The sequence below is a fragment of the Antennarius striatus genome, chromosome 23, assembly GCF_040054535.1.
Source record: "Antennarius striatus isolate MH-2024 chromosome 23, ASM4005453v1, whole genome shotgun sequence".
NCBI lineage: Eukaryota > Metazoa > Chordata > Actinopteri > Lophiiformes > Antennariidae > Antennarius > Antennarius striatus.
The window spans coordinates 440,338-463,891 of record NC_090798.1 but is presented as its reverse complement, the minus strand read 5'-3'; the positions used below and the strand labels follow the sequence as shown (position 1 = coordinate 463,891).

Here is a 23,554-nt window from a genome sequence, read left to right as displayed (position 1 = left end):
CACCCGTCTAAATCAGAGAGGAAGTGCATTTGTGAACACTTTCTGTGGGCCTCAGGCTGATCGATCAATCAATCAATAGATCACATTAGACACTGTTTGATTGAGGGGCAGCAGAGACACTCAGAGAGCTCAAAGCGCTGCTGAAGCCTTTGTCACCAAGAGATGGACACTAAAAATAGCAACGCGTGCACTGATGTCACCATGATGTCACCATGATGTCACCATGATGTCACCATGATGTCACCATGATGTCACCATGATGTCACCATGATGTCACCATGATGTCACCATGATGTCACCATGATGTCACCATGATGTCACCATGATGTCACCATGATGTCACCACTCTGCTCACGTCTGCTTTGTGACAAATAGCCCCGCACTGATAACCCCCCAGCCTGGAAACATCTGGAATCCTGTGTTTATGAATTAAAAATAGGATTCTTCATCATTCTGGATCCTTTTTTTCATTTAATATAATAATAAAAATAATAATAATGTTAATAATAATAATATAAAATAATAATACAATCATCATCATCATCATCATAATACTAATTCTTTTTGTTTTTAACCTGACGTGTTGATTTGTGCAGCTGATCATTTAAAATGCACCTTAAAAATCTAAAGCTGTTTTGACCAGATTCCTTTAGCGTGAACTCGTTTGACCCGTTTGTATTTAATTATACAGGATTTCACACGTGATCCGTTTCCATGGCGTTAATCCGTGTGATGTGAGTCAACAATGTGTAAATTAAAAATGATAATTAGTGCAAATGATCAGACATCCAGACGACACCATGATTCATCTCCCGTAATGAGATCAACGGGTTTGTTTGCCGTTCTCCTCGCCGTCATGTGACACACATGAACACGGATGTTGTGTTAGTGTGTGTTGTCACACACCCGGGGGTGTGGAGGACGTCCATCTGTCACACCTCTGCTCACCAGTAAACACAATCCTGAGCTGTCGTTCACGACGGGCCCTCGTCTTCATCCGGACGCCGGTTGCCCCCCAGCCGGACGCGCTGCTCGCAATGCGGCCCCCATAAACCAGCATGTAGGACAAAGTCACACCCAGACAGGAAGGTGATGACAGGCAGGAGCGTTGGTAAAGCGCCGTTATGACTTCAAGATCACGTATTGATCCACACATGAAGGATCATGGGAGTCTGAGGTCAGGGGACTTTAAAGGTGAAGACCCTGACCCGGTTTGTGACCCGGTTTGTGACCCGGTTTGTGACCCGGTTTGTGACCCGGTTTGTGACCCAGTTTGTGACCCAGAATCTCTAGTCTGAGCTGATAGTCAACATGGACTCACAATGGAGTCCATTAAAGGTGATTCATTATTTTATCTACAGAGTTCAAACCTCTGCAGACGCTGCAAAAACAAAAGACAAGACACAGAATCTGCCTCCTCTGTTTATTATTGGATGTAATTCATGAGTGTCTGATTCTGTCTCAGCGGCGTCAGAGAAACACATCTGGATGAGACAGTCAGCAGGAAAAACCAGTTAGAGGCTCCACGTTTGGTGGTTTTTCAACGGAAACTCCTCTTCCTCCTCTTCCTCCTCCTCTTCCTCCTCTTCCTCTTCCTCTTCCTCCTCCTCTTCCTCCTCTTCCTCTTCCTCCTCCTCTTCCTCCTCTCTCACCTTTTACTCGCTTCCAAAGGTATGACATCATCTGGGGCTTAGCTCCTCCTCCAGGGAGGAGCCTCTACAGCTGCCCCGCCCACTCTGCCCAGAGCTGTGATCACATGACCACATGGAATACATTTAGGTGAGAAAAGAACCAAATTGATCTGGTTCTTCCTCTTCAACTGAAAATATCTGCTCAGAATTTTTTTTTACAGGTCAACAAAGTTCAGCTTAAATTTGACATATAAATGAATTTTGGTCCTGAAGGTTCCATCAGGGTAACATAAGGAACACAGACCCCCCCACGTGTGATTTAATGGCTGGACAGGACGTGACCCCTTAGAGGTGGTCTGATCCACCAGCTGATTCCACACAGCTGCTGCTTCTCCACTGAATCCTCATGTCTGATGGAAAGACTGACCGTCACTGAAACACGACCTCTGACCTCCCCCGCGTCACTTCTGGCTCCTAGAGAACTGGAAACGGTACAGGTGACCCTCGGGGCGGGGGGGTACCTGAAGGGCCGCGGCTCCGCTCTCGGGGCCTGGAGGGGCTGGACTCCTCTTGGATCACTTTACTTTTACACATCTAATATTAACCTGTATTGTGTATTCGTTCCATCACTAGTCACCACTCTAGTAGTGACTGGTGAAACACTCACTATCAGGTGAAGCAGGAGCGTCTGAGGAACCTCTGTGATCCATCAGTCCTCAAGGAATAACAGACTGGATTTAATTGGGGGCCGCGGGGATCCAAGCACAGCCCCCCCTGACAGTTGGGGGTGAGAAGAGAGTGGAAGTGAAGAAGGTGCAGCAGAGCCCTGCAGGCTGCGTGTGACCCCCTGAGTCACCCCGGCAGGGGGTCCTCCTGATGGGCTGTAACGAGCCCCGTCCGGACCCGCTGTCGGTGGGAGGAGTTTAATGATCTCCTCAGAGCTCAGGTGTGTCCAGAGTCTACTCTTTATTTTCTGGTGATTCCCCCAAAGAAACAAAATTGGACATGAGAAGAAATTAAAGTTTTAAAATAATGAAATCTGTGTGGGTAACACTGTTTACCAAGATTCAAGCCAGCTCCCATGATCCCTTGCTCCTGACGTCTGTTGTTTTGATTGAGGGAATCATGGGTAAGCCTTAGGGGTTTCCTCAGGTGTGTTTTGTATGGAAATGAGTTGATGAATGAGGAGGATGAAGAGGTGTGAGCTTTGGCGCGTCAGAGGACGCGTGAACCCACCTGACCGGAGCGATCCGCAGGTAAACGGATTACTGCAGACAGGAGACGGTTTAAAGATGTATGGGAAAAAACTTTTGGAGCATTTGATTGTACATTGAATCTTTCATAATCACGTGACCAGCTCGACCAATCACCCAAACCAATAAGTAAATAATATATTTCTAAAAGATTCTCCTGAATCCATCCTCTACGAGATGCAGTCGTGTTGTTGATGTATTTTTATTTTCTTTTGCGCATCAGACAAGTAGAGTCGGGGCAATAAATAATTCATTTCAGGAAAAGGATCTATTTGCCCCCGTGTCTGCCCCACAGCGCGCACCTGCCTCCATTCGTCGCGGCAGCAGCGCCACTAATCACCCAGGAGCACATCCTCGGATTTCTGCGCGCCCTTTGCGTCCAGACCCGCATCGATTCGGGGGGGGGGGGGGGTGATCGATGCGGGGGTCCCCTGGAATAACTTCAGACGGGCTGATTTGTGTTTGTGCGTAAATTCGATCTGACGCAGAAAAATGTAGGGATGTGGTGCAGATTTGTGTCTAGCGGAAACAGAAATGTCAAAATTGGGATGGGATTGTCTCTCCTGGTCCTCCATAGACCCCCCCCCCTCCTCCTCCTCTTCCTCTTCCTCCTCCTCCTCTTCGTCCTCCTCCTCCTCCTCCTCCTCCTCCTCCTCATCCCTTCATACCGGACGCGCCTCCAGTTGGAGACGGTTTTCCTTTACGCACACAGCGCTCTGTCCTCCGGGGTGCTGATGGGGGATAATCGGTGCGTTTCCCGGTGAGGAGCCTCCCGGTCCGGTCCACCGGACAGCCCCCCATGAACTTTGGAGCGGAATTCTGCCGCCGCCGCTGCGTAACCGGAGGGGATTACCGGAGAGACGAGCGACGCGCAGCGATGGTTGTTCTTAAGTTCCTCTCATCAGCAGCAGGCACCGGAAACCCGGGCGGACCCCCCCAGGAGTGAGACATGGACTTTGCTGAGACCGTCTTCGCCCTGTTCATCGCGGGGGTCGCCGTCGTGTCGCTCCTGTCCAACCTGTTGGTGCTGCTATGCTTCATCCACAGCAGCGAGATCCGCCGCCAGGTGCCGGGGGTGTTCACCATGAACCTGTCCTTCTGCAACCTCCTCATCACCGTGGTCAACATGCCCGCCACCGTGGTGGGGGTGGTGAGGAACCAGCAGCCCTTCGGGGACCGGGTCTGCCACGCCGTGAGCTTCCTGGAGACCTTCCTGACCGCCAACGCCATGCTGAGCATGGCGGCCCTGAGCATCGACCGGTGGGTGGCGGTGGTCTTCCCCCTCAGCTACTCCTCCAAGATGCGGCTCCGGGACGCGCTGGTGATGGTCAGCTACTCCTGGCTCCACGCCCTCACCTTCTCCCTGACGGCCCTGCTGTCCTCCTGGCTCCACTACAGCCACGTCTACGCGTCCTGCACCCTGCAGCCCGGCGGGGGGGGCGGGGGGGTGAGGTTCACGGTGTTCACGGTGGTGTTCCACGCCACCAGCTTCATGCTGTCCCTGATGATCCTCTGCTTCACCTACCTGAAGGTCCTCAAAGTCGCCAAGTTCCACTGCAAGAGGATCGACGTCATCACCATGCAGACCCTGTTCCTGCTGGTCGACATCCATCCCAGGTAGAGCAGACCCCCCCCCCCCCCGATTTTATGTCTCATGGTTTTATTAGTGCTTTAGAGAAAGATAAAAGTCTTCTGTCGTTTTCAGCGTGAAGCAAAGATGTTTAGCCGAGCAGAAGAGGAGAAAGCAGAGAGCCACCAAGAAGATCAGCATCTTCATCGGCTCCTTCATCATCTGCTTCGCTCCTTATGTCATCACCAGGTAGGTAGACCCCCCCCCACACCCGTGGATTATTTTAATAAAAAAACACGTGACAGACAGGAAACGCATCACAGACCCACACATCAGTCAGACATTCAGCAGGAGGGGTGGGTCTGACCTCCTGACCTTTAAATCAGCAGCTAGATCAGGGGGGTCAAACACGTTTTCACTGGGGGCCACATCAGCATCACGGCTGTCCTCTAAGGGCCAGAGGTAACTAAATGTAACTAAATGTAACTCAGTGTAATGTAACTAAATGTAACTACTCCTTAATGTAACTAATAAATGTAACTAAATGTAACTCAGTGTAATGTAACTAAATGTAACTACTCCTTAATGTAACTAATAAATGTAACTAAATGTAACTACTCCTTAATGTAACTAATAAATGTAACTAAATGTAACTCAGTGTAATGTAACTAAATGTAACTACTCCTTAATGTAACTAATAAATGTAACTAAATGTAACTCAGTGTAATGTAACCAAATGTAACTACTCCCTAATGTAACTAATAAATGTAACTAAATGTAACTCAGTGTAATGTAACTAAATGTAACTACTCCTTAATGTAACTAATAAATGTAACTAAATGTAACTCAGTGTAATGTAACTAAATGTAACTACTCCTTAATGTAACTAATAAATGTAACTAAATGTAACTCAGTGTAATGTAACTAAATGTAACTACTCCTTAATGTAACTAATAAATGTAACTAAATGTAACTCAGTGTAATGTAAGTAAATGTAACTACTCCTTAATGTAACTAATAAATGTAACTAAATGTAACTCAGTGTAATGTAACTAAATATAACTACTCCTTAATGTAACTAATAAATGTAACTAAATGTAACTCAGTGTAATGTAACTAAATGTAACTACTCCTTAATGTAACTAATAAATGTAACTAAATGTCACTCAGTGTAATGTAACTAAATGTAACTACTCCTTAATGTAACTAATAAATGTAACTAAATGTAACTCAGTGTAATGTAACTAAATGTAACTACTCCTTAATGTTAAATAACTGAATTCATTCAGAACTCCATCAATCAAGGATCAAACTATCAATCAATAAAGAAAAATAACATCAGACACAAGTTAGGACGTTAACTTTGTTCACTACGTTTAGTCAGAGTTAAAATGGGCTGAACTACTGCATTGTGGGAAATGTAGTTTTGGTCAAAACACACTTTTGACCTATATTTTAGACACTCTGACCTTTAATGCTCTCGCAGGCCACATTAAATGACATGGAGGGCCACATTTGGCCCCCGGGCCTTGAGTTTGACACACATGTGAGCTAGAACAATAAAAGGGAAACTTTTCACCTTTATCTTATTATAACACGTCTTGTTTCACTTTTGTGTGTAAAAAGCGGAAAAGTTTTAACTAGAGACGAGATTGATCTGATCGGTGTGATTGATCTGATTGGTGTGATTGATCTGATCAGTGTGATTGATCTTATCAGTGTGATTGATCTGATCGGTGTGATTGATCTGATCGGTGTGATCCTCAGTACTCTGTTCAGTCTCACTTCACCCCCCTCAGGTTGGCGGAGCTCCTGCCCTTCGTGGACGTCAGCCCCCACTGGGGGGTCCTCAGTAAGTGCCTGACGTACAGCAAAGCTGCGTCCGACCCGTTCGCCTACTCCCTCCTGCGCCAGCAGTACAGGAAGGTCCTGGGGGGGGCCGCCAACCGGCTGCTGCGCCGCGACCTCTACCCCTCCTCCGGACACAACAGCTCCATGGACACGGAAAACGACTACTGCCTCCAGAGGATCAGCTAGGGGGGGCGAGGACGGGAACACACGGGGGGGGGGTGAGAAACGAGGAGGAGATATTGTTTGGATGGAGGACAGGAACAGATTGTGGGTGGGAGGCGAGGAGGGAGGAAGCATACGGAGAGGTGGGTGGAGGAGAATGGAGAGACGGGGGGGTGGACACTTGATGGGGGAGACGGATGAACGGATGAATCCCTGGGGAGGGACGGATGGAGGGATGAGAAGAAGAAGAACCGACGCCCCCTCCTTCACGCTCTCAGGTGTGGAGACGCGGCGTGTTGCGTTGCCACATCCTGTATCGTCCACCTGTGGCCCCACCCACTGGGGGGTCGATGCACTTTGTCCACGACGGCGACAGGAAGCCAACGTACGGCGATGACCACAAACGCCCGACCCGGATACACAGTCGGGAGTCCATCAGGACGACTTTAAAGACAAAACGTCTTGGATCTATAGCTCACACACACACACACACACACACACACACACACACACACACACACACACACACACACACACACACACACACACACACACACACACACACACACACACACACACACACACACCTTCACTTCAGGCTCACATCTTCACACATCTTCTCTCCTGATGAAAACTGGCAGCGGTTCCAGGGAACGTTGATTTGAAAATAGACTACAATACCCAGGTGCATCATGGGAGGTGTGACCGTTCCGCCACGCTTCCTGCACCAGCGGCTCTGCAAAGCCTCTTAGTTTTGTCACCTGTTTCATTTAATTAAATCCGACCCTCTGGTGAACGGACTCGTGTTCGGCCGACGTGACGTCTGGGCCTTTTTTTAATGGAACAATAATGACCCCCCCCCAGTCGTCTCAGCGTGAACCTGAATGTATTAGACATGACCCACTTTTTTCTTTTCTGATGTTCTACTTTTTGCAGCGTACAGGAACGTTTGCCCCCCCCAGCAGGAGGGACGTGACGCTTTCTGTTTGCTCTAAACGTCATTTTTATTTTGGTGCCAGATTTTGAGTGAATTTTCCAGCTGTTTAATTCTTCATCTGAAAGAAGATGCTTCATAATTTAACAAAAAATCTGCTGGTTTTTATGTATTTTTTCTTACTGTGAGCTTTCCTCTGGCAGCGTGAAAAACTATTAGTGGAATCTGTGCAATGAAAGCTGTCAGTTATAAAGATATTAAAAGATATGAATGTTTTCACAGTAATGTCATTGAATGGAGATATCGCTCCTCTATTTAATTTGTGACTTTGCAAATTGAATCAAGAGGCACTTTTAAAGGTCTTAGACGATAAATGGCAAATAGTAAGACTTTAATTCTTTTATTTATTTGTTATCAGATGATAAATGAGGATTGTGGGATTATTTTAGGCAACATTCAGCAGGAAGTAAAAGCTGGTGGTTCGTGGGCCGCCATCGGCTCCATCCTGGTGTTGTGATACCATCTGCCTGGAGGTCGTCACGGCGATCCTCAGCATGAAGCTGAGTGTGATGTCACTCAGCAGCGGCGTTTCTGCACATTAGTGGTTCTGATTCATTCTCAGGCTCAGTTGAAGGAATGTCCAATTACAGATTCCCTGTTGCACTAGCTGCTCATATTTGTCAGAGTGCAGCTTAAAAGGTGCTATAAGTACTCATTATAGTGACATTTATCAGGAAACCAGGCTTTAAACAGGATGAAGATAAGGCCGCTGAGGCTGGAGGCTGTAAATTTGCAGATATTTGGTTTTAAGCGCCAAAGTACTGAATAAACTGGAGTGTTTGACTAAATGATTACACGCCAGATAAAACGTGAAATCCTCTGCAGCTGGTTTATTCCAGCAGCAGCTGCATGTTCGGGGTGAAAACGGCCGAATGTGGATGAATGTGAAGCATCAGGGGAGAATTCTAAAGGTGCTTCACTCTCACGCCGTCCTTTGAGACGTTATTATAGGAAAACCCTCAGAGGTGTGAGAGACGTGAGCTCCACAGGGAGGATATGAATGTTCTTTATTTGAACTATTTTATCACAGAAACCTGCATCTAATCAGAGGGATATATTCATCCATGCACGTCTGGCGTGTATTATTCATGTTCCTTTCCAGCTGAAGGATCCATTCCTATTGGTCCTTCACTTTGTCCTCCACCAGCGTGATAAAAACCAATGCTTCCCTTTATGCTTGTTGTTATCAGCTCCCCCCAGACGAGGCCCCGTCTGACCGGATGGGAGGAAAATGAAGATGAAGACGCGACAGAATGTTCTCCGTGTGATTCTGGGGGATTCTTTCTCATGTGCATGTAGGACAAATCAGGTCAGGTGGCAATCATCCATCTGGGGGCAGATGAAGTCTGCTCTCCAATCAGGGGTCTACTTCTCTGTTTGGAGGACTGTCATCATCAAGGCTGTTTAAGATGTGGATGTTTCCTGGCGATGGGTCGACCGCGTCTCCCTCCTGTGTTTCTTTAAATGCTGATGGTGTGAAAATCATTTTTGAATGTTTAGATTTATCAGTCATTCCAACAAGAAAATGTGAAAATGGGTTGAAATGAAGCAGGCAGAACCTTCTTGGGATGAGGTTTGTCTGAAAATGACAAACAAACTGAACACCAGCTAATGTAGCCTAGCCGCGTCAGCGCCAGCTCCCCACCGACGCCATGGACTGGATGTGTGTTTGGTTTAATTTAGTTAAATCCTGTAAGAGCACTACTTCTTTTAATTAAAAAAAAGTGGATTTAAATGGAGTTTAAGAAAGGGTGAGATCCTCACACTGGCTGTGACCTTAATGGAATCTGTCCCAAAGCTGCCAGACTCTCATGTGTATTTTTAGATGATCAATGGAACGATAAATAATTCAAATTCTAATTTCCAGAGATAATAGAAGCATTTGGGGGCGAGATGATTTAAGACGGCGCAGCGAGGGTGATGAAGAAGAGTCTGACACAGATCTTCATCCTTCAGTGTAAGAATGGAACCAGATTTGGGGCCCTTGATGGATGAAGGCCCCGAGGTAAACACAGAGGCATCAGATCAGACCTCTACTGCCATCTAGTGGTGGAGAGGACTCACGCAGTAAAGGGTCGAAAGTCCCCAAAAATACCCTGCTCCTGGTTCCTTGTAGTTTTTTATTCCTTCTGTGCCTCTGGTGAAAGATGTGAATTGTTTTTTACTCCAGAACAAAAAGTTAAAGAGTAAAATACTCACTAATAAAGTTTCCAGGTGGGACGGGGTTTAAATTAAAATGGATTTATGTTACATTTTTTGCTGGAGGAAATAAATGTCCTGCATTTACATTTCAGAACAATTCAGCAGAAAGAAGTGAGACGACACCAAACAATGCTTTCATTTTACATTTGTTGTATTTCTGAACTACATTGTATGGATTCTGTAAAAAATGTTACAAGATACAAGAGTTATGAACAAATATAACAACATGTTTGATAGGAAAACAGGAAAAAAACAAGAGCAGTGCAAATTGGACATGCGTCGTGCGACTTCTGGCTGCGCTGTCAGGTGATGCTAATGCTAGCGCGGTGGCTAACACTCGTGACATCGCACGACGATACAAACAACAGTGACAGAAACTACAGCAAAAGACCATTTTCAAGAATATTCACCTGATGTTTTTGATTAGTTCTAAATTCCATTAATGAAAAGAGATGAAAGATTTCCCTCCCATTTTTCTCTGTGACAAACTAGAGCGAGTGATTGGAGGTCAGATTATGTAGAATTTTTTTTATATTTTAATATTTAATTCTTTATTATTTTCCTTCTAATTCTCCTTAAATTGAACATTTTCTGCTAATTAACGTACATTCCGTGTCCTGGTTCACATTAACGGCATCTGGAGGTTAAGCGGTGGAGGCACTCGTTGGTGCTGGTGCTAATGTTTTGGTTGACATAAAATGGGCTTAAAGACAGGAAGGCTTCCAGAAAGAGCGAGGCGGCTTAGAGGTAGAGACGTAGCACTTTGGAAAATATTGCCAGCAAAATTTCTCGAGCTAAACAACATGAAACATTTAATCCAGCCTGACTGCTACGGCTAACGTTAGCCACGGCCAACATTCAGGCTTTATATGGAGCTGTTCATTTTTTAAATTTTTTCTTTTATAATATATTTACGAGATCAAGCGTTAACACCTGTGTGGCTAATGCTAATGACACTATGCACGTCTCACAATGCTAAGATGCTAATTTTTAACAGGTATTAAGTTTCACATTAATCCTTTTCTTCATTTAAAATGTGATAATTAGTATTAAACATAATAGCATAAACATGGACATAATGACTTCTGAAAACACGTGATACCAACATTTTACGTTTTTCTTTAGTGGTTAACGATAGTGTCGTCTCCTGGCTGATGGGATAGCGTAGCAAAAATATTATTAAAGTTATAGGCAGAATGGTGTAAACTACTGTAACACACTGTTTTAATTACACACACTTTCAGTGTCGATGCAGGTAAATCTTTAAAGTTGACTTTCTTTGGCAGGTTTTAGATGGCAGCTGGATGCAGACCGAATAAAGACCAGAGCGACGGTCGTAATCATTGATCCGCGTCGGCGGACGGATGGCATCGTATGAATCGGATGAAGACGCAATTTAGAAAAAAAAAGCACAGAAATACACCAACAGGTGTCTGACTGGAGCAGGCCGCCGGTCCGGCGCCGCCGTTAGGAGAACACCGTGCTGCGCTGGTTGGCCTCCCCGACCTTCTCGAAGAACATGAAGTCCTGCAAAGAGACAAGGATGAGATGATTTCCTCCCGTCAGAGGTCGAACACGTGAGAAACGGAGCGGGAGACTCACGATGAGGAAGCAGGCGCCCATCAGCACCGCCTTCATCTTCACGTCCATGTCCAGAGGGAACTGGATCCCAAAGTTGTCGGTGTCGGTGAAGACCTCCTTCAGCAGACCGCTCCACTGCTTGCTGATGCGACCGATGGGCTTGTCGTCGTGTTTGCCTTTCAGCTGCAGAGCAAAGGTCAAGGGTCAAGAGATCAAAAGTCACCATGAACACCTGACTCCTCTTAGCTCCTTTAAGGACATTAGCTCTAGCGCTCATTTACTTTTTCTACTTTTTCTATACCTGGGTATTGTAGTCTCATTCTACCAAACGACCTTTGACCTCACCTCGAAGTTGACGTCCCCGCAGCAGTTGCAGGCGAAGCAGGGCCCCTCCAGCTTCATCACCGTCTCCTTGTTGGCCCCCTGGATGGAGAACCGTGGCAGGAACGGATGCCAGTCCTGCTTGACGTATCCGATCGTGGTCCCCGGCGGCGCCTGGACCTCCATCTGTATCCACATGAAGCACACGTGACCTCCTGACCCCTCTGACCGCATAGCAACGGTAACACGGCTCACATGGAGCCACGAGGACGAGGATGTCTGGGATAGTTTGAAAGGACAGAGGTCCACTCTGACGCTAATTTAAAGCTCCCAACTATGAGTCACTGCAGCTGCACAGTTAGATCAACAGGAAACCTGCAGATAACTTTCACAATAAAAGCTCAACTTTGGTTAAGGAGCTGCTTCTTTTGTTTCTCAGGATGTTTTTGTTTTAAAAAGAAAATCTCAGCAACTCATAAATCAATGCTGAGGTCGTCAAGGCGACACTCAGGGCAGCGATTAGAGCACTAAAGAGCGTTTATCATTAACTGAATGGACTGTGGAATGGTACGGTGTTAGTCTGGGTGTGGTGAATCAATACAGCATGAGGCCGCAGAGACACACCCCACACACACACACACACACACACACACACCTCCTGCAGGCAGCAGGGACACCAGCAGGACACGCAGCGACAGGGCCGGATGAGGCGGATGACCTCGCGGTCCGAGTTGTCCTTGATCTTCATGTCGAAGCTGCGCAGCGAGCCGCAGCAGTTCCTGGTGCAGCAGTCGTTCTTCTCCTTGGCCTTGTAGATCTTCTGGCCCAGACTGTTCTTTATCTCGTACTGGTTGTTTGTCTCAAAGCCAATGAATGCTGGGCGGGGTCGGTTTGGAGGAGATAGAGGAAGGAAAAGAGACGGGAAGTGAGGGGGTAAATAAGTAAAGAATTCCACGGTTTTAGCTTTATGATTTATTCTAGCAGGTTTATTCTAGCAGGTTTATTCTAGCAGGTTTATTCTAGCAGGTTTATTCTAGCAGGTTAATTCTAGCAGGTTTATTCTAGCAGGTTAATTCTAGCAGGTTTATTCTAGCAGGTTTATTCTAGCAGGTTAATTCTAGCAGGTTTATTCTAGCAGGTTTATTCTAGCAGGTTTATTCTAGCAGGTTAATTCTAGCAGGTTTATTCTAGCAGGTTAATTCTAGCAGGTTTATTCTAGCAGGTTAATTCTAGCAGGTTTATTCTAGCAGGTTAATTCTAGCAGGTTTATTCTAGCAGGTTAATTCTAGCAGGTTTATTCTAGCAGGTTTATTCTAGCAGGTTTATTCTAGCAGGTTAATTCTAGCAGGTTTATTCTAGCAGGTTAATTCTAGCAGGTTTTTTCTAGCAGGTTTATTCCAGCAGGTTTATTAAACATGGATCACCTTCTAGGAGCTCGATCTTTTGATGGATCAGGATCTGATCGATCTAAAACCAGGAGAGAACACACATTTAGAAATAACACAAAGAGTTCAGGGGAACATGACCTTCACCTGGACCCCACCTGTGTGAGGTACTCCAGCCCCGGTGGGACCCCCACGGCCGTCATCACTGGAGCCACGGCGGGGGCCGGGGCCACCGCTCCCCCGGGGTAGCCGCCATACTCTGGTCCTGGAACCGGACCGGGCTGGTACATGATGGGGGGCTGGTTCTGGTTGTAGCCCACGTTGAAGCCCGGCGGGGGGGCCTGGCTGGGGTCTCCATAACCACCCGGTCCGTACGGGTAAGGGGCTGAGAGGACACCAGGAACTGACGTCAGACCAGATGATTCACGCTAAACTGCTTTAAAACACAACTGTGTTCATCATCAGATGATAATCTGATGAATCTGATGATAATCTGATGATAATCTGATGAATCTGATGATAATCTGATGAATCTGATGATAATCTGATGATAATCTGATGAATTTGATGCGAAAAACATTTAGATGAGAGTCAGATGAGAAAAAAAGGATGGAAAAATTAATTCTAACCTAATCTGAGAGGAAATTCAACACTTTATTGGACTGAATTAAGACTAAAACGATTAATGCTGATAAAACACACGCAGTAATGTGTGTGTGACTGATAACAGCAGGAGTGTGTGTTGACAACCGATCCTCCTGCTGCTCCCTGTTGGACCAGCAGAGCTAATTAAGCTACTTATTAGCAGCTCAGCCTCAAAGCACGCTGGGAGGAGAAGCAGCCAATCACAGGCCAGCACCTGTACCTCATGGAGGTGACTGAAGGTTCCTGTCACGCCGTTCACACACACGATCACACGTGGAGATCACAACACTACGGTAATCATTCACACGCTGATGGGACTCAAACCATCTACTAACAGCAGATAAGAGGATGATCTCTACCCACTGACCCGCCGCCGCCGCCACCCTGTAAGGCAACAGTCATGTGACTCACATGACGACACTCACAAAAACAAGAAGTGACACCCACCAACACGCCTGAACTTAAAGGAAGCGTTTTGTTTCGTTGCTAAATTTTAGTTCCCTCGCTGTACCTTTGACTTCCCATAATGCTTTGCAGCTTGCAGCACCACAAAGAGCAGCATTCACCAGACCGGCCTGCATGTGAGCTGCTAACAGGAGCTAATAGATGACTGTGTGTTTGGTGGGGGATGTTCAAACCAGTCATCATCATCATCATCATCATCGTCTCTCAGCTTGAACTCTGACTGAGGGAGTCCTCCTCCTTCACAAAGAGGGACTCGTCCTGATCACGAGTCAGGACGTGTTCCCGTTTGGACCAGATGAGCTGTCGCTCGCCGCCCCGCTCCCAGTGTTGAATAAACAAGACGTGTGTCCCTCAGCTGGACTAACTGGTTCTGGTTTGCATGCTGGGTATTCTGGCAGGAGCCTCCGACAGACGGGTGTTTCATAAGGACTCTTCCTGTGTGAGGATCACAGCAGTGACGGATCGTCGTTAAACCTCTAAACGTGTGGATTTAAGTTGGACCGCCGCTCCTGGACCACAGTGAGGCTCAGTAGAGAGGAGGTGAGTGATGGTTCCTCCTGGGCTCCACCTCCTCACATTCCTTCCATTACTTACCAGTGTGTGTGTGTGTGTGTGTGTGTGTGTGAACACTGAGCTGACCAAACAGCTCCACCCGCCATCAGATAGATGGAGGCTCTGAACTGCGATCTGACAGATGAGGGTGACGTGACTCAGGGAAAAGGGAATCCTGGAGGACAGGTTTTTGGTTCAGTGGAAAAAAAAGGGAAACCAGCTCAAATTTAAAACAGCGGAAAACATTTGACTGGAACGGGGAAAACCCCGGTCAGGACGGAAGGAAAAGTCACTTGTTGTGAAATGTGTGTGAAAGTCGACCCCCCCCCCACACGGAGAAACGAGACTCACGGTGAGAGGACATGGCAAGAGGCCGTCTGCGGTTCTGGCACAGAGAAAAATCAGGTCACACTTCTCAGTCCGCTTCCAGGACCCCTGTGGGAAAGGAGAGGGAGAGGAGGGGCCTGATGAGAACCAGAGGGGGGGGGGGGTCACCAGGGGTCACCATCAGATGGTCTCCAGACCAGCAGGAAGAAGAAGTTTACAAGAAATAAATACCAAAAATGCGCATCTAGGGACACAGTCTGTGGTATTTATGGAGGGTAAACATGAGCAGAACGGAATAACCTGGACCCCCCCCCCCTTCACCCTGAAACCAGTCTCTAGACTGGACACCTGACCAGTTTACACAGGACGAGCACTTTCGATGGTCTATGCAGATGTTTCAGGTGTCCACAGGTGATGTGTGTGACGTGTGTGAAGACCGACAGGAGGGCTGGCCCCCCCGACATCTGCTGCTACTCATACCTTTATTTACCCCAAGTTCGACGGAGCTGAAGTCTCGATCAGGAACAGACGTTCAGGTCGTGTCCCTCAGAAGCCCCCACGGCGACGGAAGAAGCGTCAAGTCCCCTCACCTCCGCGGCCGGTCGCGTCCTTTTGTGTCTTCAAGGAAAAAACCAACACGAACTTTTCAAAAGGCGGTGATCGGTGGTGTTCCTGCCCGCTGACGTCACCCCGGGGGCGGGACCTCCTCCCCCCGCTTCAGATCACTCCCACGGAGGCTGGGGCCACACAGAAACACGACAACAACAAGCAGAATGGATCACCACCCGTCCGTGTGTTCTAGCGACGCGCAGCCGGGAACACACACACACACACACACACACACACACACACACACACACACACACACACACACACACACACACACACACACACACACACACAGTTTATAGTGACGCAGGTGGGCGGGGTCAGGTTTGTAATCAACATCAGACGACAGATCAAAGAGATTTTCTTGGAACTATGTAACACATGTATCACATACATTCATGTGTGTGTGTGTGTGTGTGTGTGTGTGTGTGTGTTCTCGCGAGACTTAGAAGGGGGCGTGGCAGTGCGAGCGGGATGTCATACTTGATTGACGGAGAATAAAGACCCTCAACAAGTCCTGTGGTCGTCCCGTCCACCGTGACACGACGCGGGGGGGTCAGTATATACGTGTACCTGTGGCTCCTTTGATCAAGGAGCATCCCTCAGGAACAAAGTTCCCTCAGGACCAACAAGGAACAAAGTTCTAAGGAAATCTCTGTGATCTGACCTTTGATATCAACCCCAACCCCCAGCAGGGACCCTCGGTGAACAGGAGTCTGACACTCATTATATTCCACTTTGTAGAATGCTAGAATAATGTAGCATCTAGTGATGGCGAGACGGAGCCTCATGAGTCTGGGAACCATTCCAGACTATTGATTTATTAAGGGTTTATTTCTTGAAGCTTGATGTGCACACGACGCCACCTGCTGGCCATGAATAGTATTACAGGCAGATGTGTGTCCATGTCTGATCCATTCTGACATGTTTTGACTCTTGGTAATGACTTAGCACTACCAAAAATATTTTTGTAACTTGGACAATGACGTACAAAACAGGGGAGATTTTACTGGTTTTTATTTTTTTTTAAAATAGTTTCAACTGTTGTTGGTTTGAGGCGATTCCTCTTCTCCGGCCTTGAAAATATCCTTTCACTCAGCACGGATGCAGGCGGCCACAAAAACGATCAAGCCAGCCTGTTTAAACTGGGGTACACTTTATTTACAAAATAAATAACGTTATCCTCTACTCCACTCTACTCCTTTACACAGATTACCAGATTCTGCACTACTTCCTGCCTCAGTCACGTGGTACAGCCGGACTGCAGGCCTTCGGACGTCATCATTTCCGGCCCCTCCTCCTAACGAACCGATCCTCTACACGCTTCACTAGCAGCATCTCTGCTAGCATCTGCACTAGCATCGCCAGCAGCATTGCTATGGCTGTCCGATACCCCATCGTGTCACCGTACCTTTATGACCCGGAGTCGGACCCCCCCCCCGGAGAGCCACCGACTGTCCGGCTGCAGCAGGCCGGTTCAGAATGGTTAGCATGCCCGGATGTTAGCTTGTTTTTGCGTTTGTTTCCCGCTCCCCACCAACTTAGCATAGCATGTTAGCATAGCGTAGCTGCCTTTTCTATCCCTGTTATTTTTGTCTTATCGTATATATTCTATACTTTATATGTACGGACGGATTAATGGTGTGATTTAGTTTTACTGTCTATAAGTGACAGTGAACTGGTTCTGTTGCTACCACGTGGCTAATGCTAGCTGCTAACAGTGAAGTTAATGAGTTCTTCAAACCGCAGAAACAGAAACGTGACCCTGACCCTAACCCTGACCCTAACCCTAACCCTAACCCTGCAGTCACAAACGTGTTTTTTAATCTCAGACACACACAGCTAACACACCTGCCACCATTGCATTAGGAGTTCATAATGAGCTAATATTCATGTTGAACTAAGTGTTTCCTTTGCTATGAACTGAGTCAAATGGACCCTGTGGTGACATAGATGTACTCTATTTCTGCTTATGTCCAGGTGTTCCTGTGGACACTCAGAAGACGCCCACAGCAGAAGGAAATGTCTGCTGTTTGGAGATCCCACAGGTAACAAGCTCACAGCTAAACCGCTGGGTTATGTCTCCATTTGGCTGCTTTTGCACTTATAAATTACATTTCCTGTGTCGCTGTAGGTTGCCAAACGTCTACAGGACGTCGATGAGCAGGTGTGATGTATGACCATCCTGGGTTCGAGCCTGTGTGCCTCAACATGTTCTCCTTACAGACAGCCAGGGAGATATATCAGCTTGAATTTGGTCGTTTACGGATGAGAAGAATCCAGCTGTGAGTCGTTCTTTGTGAAACGTCAAAGTATAAAAACCGTACTTGTCTCGTTTTGCTGAAGCAGGTTCATTTTGTAACTGCAGTAACAAGAGAAATCTGATTCAAGTAAATAAGTATTGACTTTGGTATTTCTTCAAATGTTTACTTTTCATTAACAGATATTAATATATTCATGAGCCCTTTATGTAGACACACAGAAGCATTTATATAAATGCACCAAAAAAAAAAGGGACAGTAGCACTAATGAAAACACAGGGCCAGCCTATCAGAAACAGTTATAATTTACTGTCTTAACAAATTTCTGAAAGAGGAAATAATTTTTTGTCCTTTTTTGGCAGGCGTTCCAGATTTCTAGCCCGTTACAATCTTGTGTGCTGGTGCTGGGGTTGTGTAGGAAGCAAAATATGTGCCAAGATTCCAGCCTGTGTGGCCATTCGCATTGAGTTTCCTGAAGACAAAGCACACTACGCTGGATGTAAAATGTACCTCAGGTGATCCGGGACACTGAGCTGGGAAAGACCTCCTCCATGTCCGGCTGCTCGTACGGGGCAGTCAAAGCCTCCAGGACGTTTGTGTTTGGCCTGGGGGCCACAAAGACAGTCAAATATGAGGTCCATCTTACCCTGTTGGATAAAGATATTTTTTTACCTCTTGCCATTTTTTTGTTTGTTTTTTACAAAATAATTCAGATGTTTTAAATATATTCTGGTGAATTTATTTTTTGTACGGTTCAAGTTTATACTGTTACCTTGCGAGCTGTTACCAGAACAAGTTCAAAAATTGTATGTTCATTTGAAAAATAAAAAATTAACACACAAGTGTTATGGCTTGTGGTACACGAGTACATGACTGTAATAGAGAAGATAAAATCACAGCTGGATACGGTAACGTGTGTGTAGCTGACAGGTGTGTGTGTGTGTGTGTGTAGCTGACAGGTGTGTGTGTGTGTGTGTGTAGCTGACAGGTGATGTGTTCAGGGTCCCAGACGTGTCGGCCCGTTGGTTTTCTTTCCTCTAACGTTGTCCTGTCTTCTGCTGTCCTGACAAACTGCATTAAAACGTTAAACGTCTCTACGTCGCTGCTCCCCCTGCTGTACACTGTCCGCCATTGTCTGCTGCTCTGAGCGCGCGATGCTACGGAACACATCAAAGCCAAATTTCATTGTGACGTCACAAAGACAAAAACGGCGTGAATGCACCAACAGCCTCAGCCAGCAGCGCCAAAGCGAAGCCCACCTGCATCATGAAGGTAGAGTCTGCACAGCAAACGTCTCACCAGCTGTTAGCTTTCTTTCACCCGTCCTGACTGATGGATTCTTTCCCGTCTTAGGCGTGAACCACGGCTTCGACCTTCCTCTGGAGGCTGGGGGTCACGCTGATCTTCAGGAGCTGAACCAAACGGCGGCATGCATCATGAACCGCTGCCCCTGGCGTCCACCTGGAGCTCTCTGTGACCACAGACAGGAACCTGTTCGTCATGGCGTCTGCAGGGTGGGACGATGCGATGAAGAAGGCTGAGAAGGAGATCATGGCCAGACTCCAGATCCAGGTTTTGAGAGACGTTCATTTCATTGATAACTGTTCGGCTTTACTGGTTGAAGCGTCAGTGATGAGGGTGTGTTGACTCGCTGACCTAATGCAGACCTTAAAGAATGTGCGTCCCTTTGCAGGTGAGCAGCGGTCTGGTTTCAGCGCACCAGGAGCTCACGGTGAGCCCCAACGTGACGTCAATGGAAAGATCCTGCAGATTGAATTTAAATGTGTATAAATAGCTCTGGTACACTGGGGGTTAATGGTCAGAGTCTCTTCCAGGAGGAGAGGGTCTCCATTTCAGTCCCCATCCAGAAGCAGTTCCACAGGAGCGTCATCGGGCGGGGGGGATCCACCATCAGGAGGGTACGTTACCTGTACCACCAAACGATCCAGGTGAGGGTTTATTCATCCTGTCTGGACCCCATCCCACTGTGGGTGTCTTTCTCTTTCTCTGCAGATCCAGAAGGAAACCAACACCATCGTTTCTGTTCCCCCCCAGAACAGCAAGTCCAATGAGATCATCATTGAGGGGCAGAAGGGCAACTGTGAGGCTGCGAAGCGTCTCATGATGCACCTCCAGGAGGAGCTGGTGAGGTGATCGGTTTATCAGTAGCTCGTTTCTGAGGGCGTCAGCTCTGACCTGATCTTCCTCCACAGACACTCATGAGCTTCCAGGTGACTGTCAGGGTGAACCCCAGACATTTCTCCAGGCTCATTGGACCCATGGGGGTCCTCATGCAATACATCTGTGACGAGCACAACGTGAAGGTCCACTTCCCGGAGAAGAAACACGAGAAGCTGGTAGGAGGTGTTTGTTTGAAGGACTCAAAGCAACGGCCATCGTCTTCCTCAGGGATTACAGGATTTTCCTCACGATAAGGCGACGGTGTGCCTTATGTACGAAAATAGTTTTAAATAGGCCGTTCGTTGAAGGTGCGTCTTACAATCAGGTGCGCCTTATAGTGCAGACAGTACTGTATCCTGGCCTTTAAGTCACACTTGTGTCTGTCGGGTTCTATTTGTCTCTGCAGGATCAGATCACTATAACAGGATACAAGAACTGTGTCCTGGAAGCCCAGAAAGTGATCCTGGACACCGTGAGCAGGCAGGGGGGAAGGGTCACCGAAGACGTGACCCTGGACCGGCGGGTCCACCACAAGATTTTCGACGGAGAAGGAGAACGGGGACTCCAGTTCGTACTGGACAAGTTCAAGGTGAGTTTAGTTCTTCTGTGGACCATTAAGGATGGAGATGGTTCTTAAGTATGATGGAACCTTCTGGAAGCTTCACCCCTCTATGTTCAGCATCACGTCTAAACGGATCCTGTCCTTCTTGAAGCCTGTTTTTTTTACTTTTAGGTGGCCGTCACGTTCCCAGAGACTGGAGACCCCGACCCAGACCGTGTGCTCGTCACTGGTTTGCCCAAACTGGTGATGCGTGCCATCGACGAGCTGACTCACCTGCAGGGAGTACACCTGTGGGAAATGACCCAGGAGGAAGAGGTCCACACCCTTCCTCCTCCCGATCTTCTCTGATGCTGCGGCCGAAGGCTCCACGGTCGGAATGATCTGATGAATTTTTACTGAAGATGAATTTATTTGTACTGCATATGAAATACTTTGTACCGAATACAAATTTATTGTTTGAACTTGTGAATAATAATTAAATTTTTAAAAATGTTTACAGTCTGTATCTGACATTTCATTGTGTGCTGGTGTTTTTATAATCTTTATCAGGTTTTGCTCAGAAATTGGACGTCATACAAGTCATCCATAATGTAGAACATTAAATATACAGTCCTTTGATAAAAGTGGAGAAAAGTTAGCTTTGAGTGAATGTTCTCATTCATGTTTTTCATGTTTAACCTGAATTCCCAAATATGAGAAAGTGGTGTCAGCTATTTTAAAAGGAATTGATCACAAAGGGAAGCAGCCAGATCAATAGGTGTGAGCTCACTTCTAATCAGGTTGAATAAGTTCATAGTTTCTATCCAGTGTGTGGATCAGGTTTGACACACTAGACCTGCTGTGAAGAGATGTGTTTAAATGCCAAAAAACACAAGTGTCTAAAACACATAAGTAAAACACTTTTGTCGTAATTTCTGTATTTTCTTTCCAAAATTTCTAATTAATACATTCAAATTCACTTTACATTTGGAAATTATGATGATGTTAGGAACACTAGGAACAAAACATTGAATTGTCATAAGCAATTCTCCACTAATTCAATTCAACAAAAAAAATCTTTGTGATAATTTTTAAATTTCTGATTGTATTTATATTAATTTTGTCTACATTTACTCACGTGTGTGGAGGGAACTGTCTCTGATTCTATATTTGGCATCTGCTGCAGTGTCTGGTACTTATACAGCAGTGGACGGGGCGGGGTGTGAGAGTAATCACACACACACACACACACACACACACACACACACACACACACACACACACACACAAACATTTCTTTACCCCTGAGAATCTTCAGTGATGATGTCAATTTTCACAAAGTAATCTGAGAAAAGCAAAACAAATTCTGTGTTTAAGTATAATTATATTGAAATGCTGCATTGATATTAATGAATTTTATCTTTTATTATTTAAATACCCTTTTTGTGTACTTGTAGTGAAGTTTTCTGTGTACTTTGTGTATATGTGATCATATATTAGAGAACTACAGTAATGATAAAGTTTAACGTGACGTTTGAGTACGTTGGGGCTACATTTAAAAAATGTCAAACAGAAATCATTCAATTCAAACAGTTAATTATAACTTTATTGTGTGTGAGACGTGTGGTCAGACATTATTATTAGCAGAGCTTTAATACTGTATTTACTAAGCCAATTTTTTCTCAATACAGTATTGCAATTCTTTTGTGCTGAGCTAAGCTAAGCAACTCAAGGCTTAGCTTAGCTTAACTTGAGTTCCTCAGACAAACAAAACCCTGAACCTGAAGCTGAAGTCTCTCCTGTGGGTCACCAGACGTCTCTGTTTACAGGGCTTCTCCTCAAACACACACCTTACTCTGAAACACTTTTGCACACAACAACAAGTCACCGGCCCCTGATAACACAGCTAATCAGTGGGGCCTATCTGGCCCCCGCTGACAGGATCCATCCACACCACCTCTCTGCTCCCTGGGCCGTCGTCCCACAGCCGAAATAATCAGGGTGGGGCGGCAAAATAGGAAAAGAGAAAACGTGTCTGAATGTGTATCCACTCCTGGAGGACCCGGGCCCTTCCCCATCGTCCTCCAATCTCTCCATCCGTCCGTGTCACAGTGTCTCCTCAGACGGCAGACGGGTGGAGACCCCCGCCTGTGGTCGTGATTAAAAGCTTGTCAAACCCAAATACGGAGATTTTGTGCAGATAAATGGTTGGATTTACCCTCAGTTTCTGGTTCAGCTTTATTGTTTATATCAGGGGGGTCAAAGTCATTTTCACTGAGGGCCACATCAGCATCACGGCTGTCCTCTAAGGACAGCCGTGATGTAACTAAATGTAACTCAGTGTAATGTAACTAAATGTAACTACTCCTTAATGTAACTAATAAATGTAACTAAATGTAACTCAGTGTAATGTAACTAAATGTAACTACTCCTTAATGTAACTAATAAATGTAACTAAATGTAACTCAGTGTAATGTAACTAAATGTAACTACTCCTTAATGTAACTAATAAATGTAACTAAATGTAACTCAGTGTAATGTAACTAAATGTAACTACTCCTTAATGTAACTAATAAATGTAACTAAATGTAACTCAGTGTAATGTAACTAAATGTAACTACTCCTTAATGTAACTAATAAATGTAACTAAATGTAACTCAGTGTAATGTAACTAAATGTAACTACTCCTTAATGTTAAATAACTGAATTTCTGACTGATTCTAGTTCCAAACATTACAGTTAGACAGAAAAAACATGTTTGTTTGTTTCTCTGTTCTAACATGAATCCTTTTCATTTGTCAGGTTATTAAACCCACAGAACTCCATCAATCAAGGATCAAACTATCAATCAATAAAGAAAAATAACATCAGACACAAGTTAGGACATCAACTTTGTTCACAGCGTTTAGTCAGAGTTAAGATGGGCTGAACTACTGCATTGTGGGAAATGTAGTTTTGGTCAAAGCACATTTTTGTCCTATTTATTTTTAGACACTTTGACCTTTTATGTTCTGGTGGGCCAC

The 23,554-nt window shown here is 46.0% G+C and overlaps 3 protein-coding genes across 6 annotated transcripts; 2 read left to right on the top strand and 1 right to left on the bottom strand.

The window, feature by feature from the left end:
• Positions 1 to 3,643: 3,643 nt before the first annotated feature.
• Positions 3,644 to 6,491, top strand: gpr78b (G protein-coupled receptor 78b). The gene is made up of 3 exons (XM_068308562.1): positions 3,644 to 4,501; positions 4,590 to 4,703; positions 6,254 to 6,491. The coding sequence occupies exons 1-3, from the start codon at positions 3,834 to 3,836 to the stop codon at positions 6,489 to 6,491; spliced, it is 1,020 nt and encodes a 339-aa protein (XP_068164663.1). The 5' UTR covers positions 3,644 to 3,833.
• Positions 6,492 to 9,796: 3,305 nt separating this feature from the next.
• Positions 9,797 to 15,585, bottom strand: LOC137590266 (phospholipid scramblase 2-like). Of its 3 annotated transcripts, none has more exons than XM_068307774.1 (8): positions 15,430 to 15,585; positions 14,964 to 15,047; positions 13,109 to 13,335; positions 12,990 to 13,032; positions 12,221 to 12,441; positions 11,590 to 11,751; positions 11,266 to 11,427; positions 9,797 to 11,190 (listed from the first exon to the last, which is right to left on the bottom strand). In XM_068307774.1, the coding sequence occupies exons 2-8, from the start codon at positions 14,974 to 14,976 to the stop codon at positions 11,131 to 11,133; spliced, it is 888 nt and encodes a 295-aa protein (XP_068163875.1). In that variant the 5' UTR covers positions 14,977 to 15,047; positions 15,430 to 15,585; the 3' UTR covers positions 9,797 to 11,130. The 3 variants fall into 3 exon arrangements, with proteins under 3 accessions (XP_068163875.1, XP_068163873.1, XP_068163874.1); XM_068307772.1 differs by having other exon boundaries at positions 15,420 to 15,576; XM_068307773.1 differs by having other exon boundaries at positions 14,964 to 15,076; positions 15,420 to 15,570.
• A 3,656-nt stretch (positions 15,586 to 19,241) lies between these two features.
• Positions 19,242 to 21,017, top strand: LOC137590267 (vigilin-like). Of its 2 annotated transcripts, none has more exons than XM_068307775.1 (7): positions 19,242 to 19,381; positions 19,503 to 19,541; positions 19,645 to 19,728; positions 19,823 to 19,954; positions 20,023 to 20,166; positions 20,397 to 20,579; positions 20,724 to 21,017. In XM_068307775.1, the coding sequence occupies exons 1-7, from the start codon at positions 19,310 to 19,312 to the stop codon at positions 20,898 to 20,900; spliced, it is 831 nt and encodes a 276-aa protein (XP_068163876.1). In that variant the 5' UTR covers positions 19,242 to 19,309; the 3' UTR covers positions 20,901 to 21,017. The 2 variants fall into 2 exon arrangements, with proteins under 2 accessions (XP_068163876.1, XP_068163877.1); XM_068307776.1 differs by having other exon boundaries at positions 20,704 to 20,947.
• The last annotated feature ends 2,537 nt before the right edge of the window (positions 21,018 to 23,554 follow it).

Bases quoted from the DNA above. Each gene is read 5' to 3' on its own strand.
- gpr78b (XM_068308562.1), top strand. From the start codon at position 3,834: ATGGACTTTGCTGAGACCGTCTTCGCCCTGTTCATCGCGGGGGTCGCC. The intron at 4,502-4,589 runs GTAGAGCAGACC...TGTCGTTTTCAG, and splicing joins CTGGTCGACATCCATCCCAG to CGTGAAGCAAAGATGTTTAG. The intron at 4,704-6,253 runs GTAGGTAGACCC...CACCCCCCTCAG, and splicing joins GCTCCTTATGTCATCACCAG to GTTGGCGGAGCTCCTGCCCT.
- LOC137590266 (XM_068307774.1), bottom strand. The intron at 12,442-12,989 runs GTGATCCATGTT...GACCCCGCCCAG, and splicing joins AAAGATCGAGCTCCTAGAAG to CATTCATTGGCTTTGAGACA. The intron at 11,752-12,220 runs GTGTGTGTGTGT...ATGTGGATACAG, and splicing joins GTCCCTGCTGCCTGCAGGAG to ATGGAGGTCCAGGCGCCGCC.
- LOC137590267 (XM_068307775.1), top strand. From the start codon at position 19,310: ATGGCGTCTGCAGGGTGGGACGATGCGATGAAGAAGGCTGAGAAGGAG. The intron at 19,382-19,502 runs GTTTTGAGAGAC...GTCCCTTTGCAG, and splicing joins TGGCCAGACTCCAGATCCAG to GTGAGCAGCGGTCTGGTTTC. The intron at 19,729-19,822 runs GTACGTTACCTG...CTTTCTCTGCAG, and splicing joins GGGGATCCACCATCAGGAGG to ATCCAGAAGGAAACCAACAC.